Here is a 7,260-nt window from a genome sequence, read left to right on the forward strand (position 1 = left end):
CCCCAGTTTTATGGCTTAGCTTGCAGAGCTGCAGGGTGGCGGGGTCCAAGTGATGCCCACCACGGGCTCCACCGGGCATCTCTSTGACCACACTCCCTGTCTTGCACAGGCCGGGCTGGCTGAAGCAGCTCTTCACAGATTTCATTGCCTTTACTTTGAAGCTTGTTCTCAAGAGTGAGGTAAGATCAACTGCTGCCTGCAGATGAAGCAGGATTTGGGTCTGGGAAGAATGAGGTCCTGCATCCTGGAGGCTGAGGTGGCCTGCAGCTCCCAAGGGACCCTCAAGAGCCTGCTGGAAATGTCCATATATGATACTGAGACCATTTGTTTTGCATTGTAGCTTTGTATGCTGCTAGCTCCTCCGCGCTCTGCTCRTGTATGCCCACAAGATAGCACCAACACATTTCTGGGTTTGTAAAAAATACCACAAACGAAAAAATCCCCCCCAAAAAATCCAACTTGAATGAGCTGGGAGGTTGTGCTGATGCTGGGATCTCCATTGGCTCTGGCTTCAGACTGGCAGCTGCAGCAGATCTCCCCACATGGCCAAGCTCTACTTCTGCCTGAAGACCCCCTCAGTGCATGTGGCACCAGTGGAGGTGGCCATGTCCCTGTCCCTGAGTTGTGTCGATTCCCAGGCCAACTTTGTGGCCCAAACCTTCCTCCTCTAGGAATGGGATTTGGAGGGTCAAGTTGTGCTGGAGCGCAGCACTGGTATGGTGGCATGCACCCAACCTGCAGCCGGGTCTCCTGGCAGCAAATCAACCAGAGAGAAGRTTTTAAGCTCTCCTGAAGCAGATCATTAAGCGAAATCCGTGGCATTATGCCAATGTGAGATTGTCACTCGTGAGACTGAGCAGAGCCCAGATATTGGCATGGCGCAATCCAAAATCATCTCCCCACACCTCCATACGCCTCTTCTGTTTCTCTCTTCTTTCCTCTTGTAGGTTTGCAAGGAAATCAATACTCTTGCCCAGATGCTGGCAAATTTTATACAAGACCTAGCAGGTATATATTCTTGTTTTTCTGTTTCTACTTTCCCTTTCTACATGCAGCTTGTAACATTTCAGCCAGACACCAGTGGAACAGTAACCATGTCCATCAAAGTCCTTTGAAAACATGCATGGGGTCCCAAGTTCAGAGACAGCAACAAATTACACCTTAGAGATCTTATGCTTTGAAGTATCTGCTTCAGGTTGATTTTTCAAGAGTGCTTGCGCTGATTGTGAAAGACACATTTCAGTTCATAAGGTATTTTGCCTTCATTACTTAGTGACCAGAGGCGCAGGATAGCTGCGGAAGGACTGATGTTTATTAGCCAGAATGTGACTGTGCGGTGAAGCATTAGTGCAGACGTATCGAAAATCATCTGCGTCTGCCTACCAAAGGTTTTTTCCCATGGTTCCCAGCCCCAGATGTCAGGGAAAGGGGGAGAAATGTAAAACTAAGAATAATTATCCTAATTTCCCAGTTGGCAAACTGAGTCACAGTGAGCAGTGGCGAGATCAGGACTAGCACTAAATTCCTGGATCTCCCAGTCTTGTGCTTCTGCATACTCCTTTTATGACTGCTGAGTCATCTTCATTAGTGCTCTGCAGCAAGTCTGAATGGTGAATTTTGTAACCTTTTCTTACAGTCCTCTTTCAGGTGTGTTTTTTTGTTTGTTTTCTTCCTGCAGCAAATTTTGTCCAGGATGAGGCTATCAGACTTGATATCTCCCTCGCATCAGCTCCTTTAATAAAAGCAAATTACCTAGAATCGCATCACAAGGTAAAGTAACCCAGACTACTCAGAGACCAAAGGTTTTCTGGCCACAATGTTTGTTGGAAAGAGTGGGAAGGGCTGGCTCCTTGTGCACGCCGTGTGGCATGTCTGTGCCCAGCCACAGGCACGTCTGCGACGCAGGCAGCTGAGCCTGGCCGAGCCATCCGATCCCAGCTGAGCAGCTTGCTCTCTGCTCTGAATCCAGCCAGCCAGCCCTTTGCCCTAAAGTGACAAGCGGAAAGTCCGGGTATYGATATTTTGTCCCATCTCCCCAATGCTTGTTGTTACCAACACGTTTGCTCTCCTTCGAAGGGCCTTGTCCAGTACAAGAACTACTCCGATGGCTTCAGTGACTCTCTTTTCTCCCCATCTCTGCTGTCTGAATCCAGAATGCTCTACTTCTGGCTGTCTGAACATATCCTCAACTCTCTGGCTTCGGCGGCTTTCTTGGATGAACGCCTGACGTTGACCATTGTAGGGGAGAAGTTGCAGGTGACTGTTTGAGGAGTGGTTCCTTCCCTACTGCTATATCATATTGTATTCTGTGGAGAGKGCAAAAATTCTCTAAACATCTTTTTTTTTTCTTTTTTTGGGGGGGCAGGGGGTGTGTGTGAGAGCTGCTTTCTGTAGAAGATAGAAATCTGTAGTCAGAAACTACGTGTGARCCTGGTCAGAAAATTGATACCTTCTTGGAAAATACATGCAGCTAGGTAATTTTGGGCCAGAATGGTGTGATAGTAATATCAGGCCAAAATATTTGTTCCTCTGAGTCACCGAGTGTACGGGAGASCAAAGGAGAGTTTATTGGGTGGCTGGCAACAACTTTGCCAGCTCCTTATGACAGCGGGAATTTGAATTTGGATGGCTTGATCCCAGATGGCTTTCAGAGCATGTTKTGCATCTCCTCTGAGTGGTGTGTCAGTCATGGGGAGCGATGCTTACGTCCCATCTAAATAGATGAATTTCTCTGGCCTGGGGGACAAATGTCAGAGAAGGTGGGCTGGTGTATTATACTCTCTGACTTGGTTATCCCTAGCGAGWTAACGTCAGGTGATAGAAAAGTTGTCTCCTGAGTTGTGAAGTAACCTGATTTTTCTGTGAGAGTGCTTAGGTAGAAAAGAGGTGAAGTCAGGAGGAATCCAGTTGTGCCCCTGAAGAGGCTGCAGGTTACACATTCGTGTTCTGGTCCATCCACCATGGATTCACACCAACTGTGACAACCTCTTTTGTATTTCCTAAAATCTGTTTCTGGTTTGTTTCTGAAGGCGCTGTTTGAAATTGAAGACACAGAGGCTCAGCGGAGAGCAGTGCAGATGGTAACTTTTGGTCCTGTTAAAGCTCTTTCTGTTGAGCAAGGAACTTTTCAGGTTGATTCTGTTGCACTGTAACATCTCAGGTCCTTCCCTTGCCACCTCAGGATTCTGGAGCGGTAAAACCTGCTTCAGCCCAGGGGTTGGTGGAGGAATCACTGTGCTTTGCAGGGAGGATGTCTCCAGCCTCCRTGTGGGTACAGCTTCCCTGAAGCCCAGCTAGGCTCTTGGGCATGGGAGAACCGGAGGAGGAATTGGGTACTGTAAAGGGGATGTAGTTGTGTGGCAAGTTGGCATGAAACYGAGATGTGATATGGCAAAAGCCTGACTCCTCTGCTGCTCTTCATTTGAACTAGATTTTTCAAGGCACCTCCTACAATGATTCTGTGGCCAAGGTGTGGAGTCTCACCCATCCCGAGATTTCTCTCCAGCCTGAAGGGACAGTGGTGAAGTCTTTGGTAGCTGTGGAGATCAGCATCCTTCCTCCAGGAAAAGAGACCCTGATGGCTCTCTATATGGAGAAGGTCAGCTCTTGCTTCTCCTGACCGCMAAAATCTTGGAACAGGCTCTGTCCTGAGTTTAGACCACTCCTGGTGCTCAGGGACATTAATGTCTGGAAGCCTTTGGAAAATGGGATGGCCTCTGAGCTATGGGAAGTGGAGAATGCCAGATCCTTTTAATGCTCCCATCTCTTTCCCTGACATTTGGGGCTGGAAATGATAGAAGGTGTAGGGCCAACAAGGTCACTCTATTAAGCCAGCATATCACTGGTGCGCAAGGTGGTAACTGCAACATGAGAAAGCACTGGTGAGCCTCTATGAACCTGTCTTGATACAGACAAGGTGAAATACTCTTTTAACTGCAGTATTTTAGAAGAGAACGGAAACACTGAGGGAATGTATTAATTTTGAAAACTCCATGTTCACAAATTTTTGCTCAGACCTCCACTTGGTTGCTTCTGAAATGAAGATACAGATCTAAAGAGAGACTCAAAATATAACCTCTTCATCTGTACGTCTTTGTATAAAAGTTCCTCATTTAACTGTGGTTTGCACCAAGCCAAGTATTTTGCTTATATTGAATCCTAGAAGTTAGCAAAACAAAATGCCAACAGCCTTGCTGCAGTAGGCAACCTTGCAAGAAAGCAGTATGTTTATCCAGCCCAGCAATGATGAGCTGGTGTAGGCACTAAGCACTGCACGAAAGCAAATCATTGCCTGGGGGTAGACTGGAATCTTTCCAAAGGGTTAACTTTCCATCTCCTGCATGCCTGTTATCAAGAATATTCCCTCCTGCTCTCTGCAGGTATCGCAATGAGATGAGTTAGCAGGGTATTTTGGGGAAATAGGGATAGCTATTTTTTGTGCTCTAGATATGACGCCTTGAGACAACTTTGAGTTGGGCTGCAGAAGATCCTAACTAGAGATCCCTAAAACAGCAGTTCTCAGGATGTGGTCTGCTCCTGACCTGCCAGACCTCTGGTGATGACCTGCAGTTGGATAACAGAATGCTCCCTTTTAACAAACATTTACGTACAGACAAAAAGAAGGAAATAAGCACAAATGGCCGGAACTCAGAGACTGGTTTCTTTTTAAAAATTGGCTATAAATAGCAACAGCATGGCAAGACTGTTTGTGGTAGTGCTGGCAACCCTAGGGGTAGACTTTTCCCAACTGATTTGATGATTCTTCAGCTTGAGATGGACATTGTGAAAGAGCAGCCCGAGTAATCACTTCTTTCCTTACGTAAGACTCAGTAAAATGGCAAAACATCTATTTTGTGGCGTGTAGCAAGGATGATCTAGGAACCTTCTAATGCTTTCTTTCACTATTGAATCCTCAGAGTGGATACTTTGTATATAGGGCTTCCCAGATGAAGCTAGTGTCTAGTGCCCCACAGGCAGGGGCTGTGGGCATCAGGAAGAATTTGTTGCATGCAAATGCAGAAAGAAAATGCTATCCTTCCCTAGCAATATCTGGAGGTGAAGCGGGAGACATGTTGAACACTGAGTCATAGCAAATAAACCAGAATTTCCAAATGCAACTCCCTGCTATAAGGCAAGGTGAGACACAGCTAAACTATGCCATTCATTTCTTTGCAGGAAATCACAGTCACTATCCAMGCTGCCTATGTGGAAAAGAAACTAATTTTGCACCCCTTGGACTCCAGGTTGGTGCTGGGGTCTCCTGAGCATTTYGCTGCCCCTTTTAGCCCATATCTGAGAGCAGCAGGGGGAAAAAARGCTTTCTGCACCCCCAATTGACCTGCTTTTTTCCCCCTTTTTCCTTCTCTTCAGAACGGAGTTTAAAGCCTTTAAATGCATGGCTGATCCAAGCGGAGTAAGTCCTTAAAATGCATTGACTYGTCCATTTGTTATTAAAATATGCCTGTAAACCATTTTGTCTGATTTTTCTGGCTTTCAGAAGGACCAATCCGTAAGAAACTTCCTGCAGAAAATGATCTCAGTCACTGGGATCCCAGAAGTGATTTCCAGTGAGTTTTCCCTTTATGGAAGGGCTAAAGTACTCAATGAAGTGTCTAACAGCAGATCTCCTAATCCTAAGCACYGAAAAAAACCACAGCAATAACCCTTGCAGCTAAGAAGAATCTCGCATGACTGGTGGGGGTTTCTGCTAGATTCACTTAGAAATGGGAAGCCTTTGTAAATGGTTGCAACAGGGGGAGCGAGTTTCCCATCAAGTCGAAGGTCACGGGGCATATTGGGGTACAAAGAGCTTTTGGCAGCGGGCGGATGGGGAACTTCAAGCCRGGAAGGTCACACCTGTAACCGGATGGTTTTACTGGTTCCATAGGGATCGAACCAACTTTAACTTCACTGATGAACAGCAAAGGGCTTCACCTATTTGACATCAGAAATCCTGAGATCATCACAAGAAAGGTAAGCAGGGTTCAAAAATACTTGCCTTTCAAAGCCCCGATTGGAAGTGCAGTATAAGTTAATGCAACACATTTTTTTTTTTTTTTTCCTCCTCCTCACCCTTTTTAGGGATACTTAATTGTACAACTTGACTTTGGCTTCCCGGATCATTTGCTTCTTAATTTTCTTGAGAAAACATTATAGACCTGATCTCATCATAAGGGAGTGTGGGAACTCCTGCACAAACAGAAAGACGGTGTGTGAAGCGATTGAAAAGTGAGCCGATCCAGATCAGCTTCCAGCAGTTCCCAGACACTGAAAGTGATGTTGAATTTGCTTTCCTTTTTCTGAGAAATGCTCCAGTTTCTGTGCAACTCTGTCTCCACTGAGCCTTTCCTCTGCGAAGATGCCGCAGTCTGCATCGCTACACAAGCTCCCGTTTCAGGATCTTGATAGGATTTGTGTGCTTAGGAGCGAGGGTTGAATTCTCGGAGTCTGTGGGCTCCGGGTCAGCACTCACGGGTGCCACTAAGCGAAGGCTTTGCCCRGCGTGGGGCATCTCTGTTACCACAGTTTAGAAACATAGCACCTTTTTGCTCTGCACCTGCGTTTTCTTTCCAGCAAGAGCCCCACTGAGACGTAGCAAGAGGCTCCTGGTTTTGACATCTTAAGATGCAAATTAAGATGCTTAAGACTTAAGCAGCTTGCATGACGTTACCAAACTCCAGCGCACATGTGGCAGGAGAAAGCGAACAGGGCACAAATTAGCAGTGCAGTGTAGGAACGGAGAGATCTCAGGTACTTTCTTTACAGAGCCCAAAACACTGTGTAGAGCTCTAGGCGCGTTTTTACGCTCGTGTTGTTGGGATGCTGGGAGCAGACTTAAGCAATAAAAATAACGAGGAAGAGATAATAAGAGAAATGACAGCTATCTGCCYAGGCAGCTCCTTCCTGCTGCCACGCACTGCGCGCTGCTCCCCGGGGCATGGCATCTGGCTGGTCCAAGAGACGCCAGCGCCGGGGAGGGGGGCGGYGGGGGGCCCGGAGCGCCTCGCGGGGCGGCAGCCGCGGCAGCAGCCTGGCGGGGAGCCCGCTGCAGCCCCACGTGCTTTCCCGGCAGAGCYGCTGCCCGGCGCCGCTTTCGGTTTTGTGCGCCGGCTGCAGCCGTGAGTGCCGCGGTCCTCGCGGGGGGGAAAGAGAGGGGAAGGGGCGAGGGGAGGAAGGGGGTCGCCGCCGCCCCCGTCCCGCTGCGGGTCGCTGGGGCACGGCGGGCGGCAGCGCCCCGGGCGCGCGGGGCCGGGGCGCGAG

General features: G+C 48.0%; 2 protein-coding genes across 3 annotated transcripts in view; both read left to right on the top strand.

Annotated features, from left to right (window-relative positions):
• The window catches only part of CETP (cholesteryl ester transfer protein), an 11,473-nt gene extending 4,624 nt beyond the window's left edge, over nucleotides 1–6,849 (top strand). Inside the window, 11 exon segments of the mRNA XM_085315717.1 lie at nucleotides 110–179; nucleotides 948–1,008; nucleotides 1,679–1,770; nucleotides 2,077–2,256; nucleotides 3,030–3,080; nucleotides 3,431–3,598; nucleotides 5,176–5,243; nucleotides 5,371–5,413; nucleotides 5,498–5,567; nucleotides 5,888–5,973; nucleotides 6,082–6,849. Coding sequence (XP_085171843.1) covers nucleotides 110–179; nucleotides 948–1,008; nucleotides 1,679–1,770; nucleotides 2,077–2,256; nucleotides 3,030–3,080; nucleotides 3,431–3,598; nucleotides 5,176–5,243; nucleotides 5,371–5,413; nucleotides 5,498–5,567; nucleotides 5,888–5,973; nucleotides 6,082–6,156 — 964 coding nt within the window. The 3' untranslated portion in view covers nucleotides 6,157–6,849.
• A 237-nt stretch (nucleotides 6,850–7,086) lies between these two features.
• Nucleotides 7,087–7,260, top strand: part of NLRC5 (NLR family CARD domain containing 5) — a 52,120-nt gene continuing 51,946 nt past the window's right edge. For both annotated transcript variants that reach the window (XM_085315727.1, XM_085315728.1), the window contains exon 1: nucleotides 7,087–7,118. The gene's annotated coding sequence lies outside the window, so the exon portion shown is untranslated. The remainder of the gene's footprint in view (nucleotides 7,119–7,260) is intronic.

The sequence above is a fragment of the Rhea americana genome, unplaced genomic scaffold (genome assembly GCF_003343005.1).
Source record: "Rhea americana isolate MKP2758 unplaced genomic scaffold, rheAme1 scaffold_438, whole genome shotgun sequence".
NCBI classification, from domain to species: domain Eukaryota; kingdom Metazoa; phylum Chordata; class Aves; order Rheiformes; family Rheidae; genus Rhea; species Rhea americana.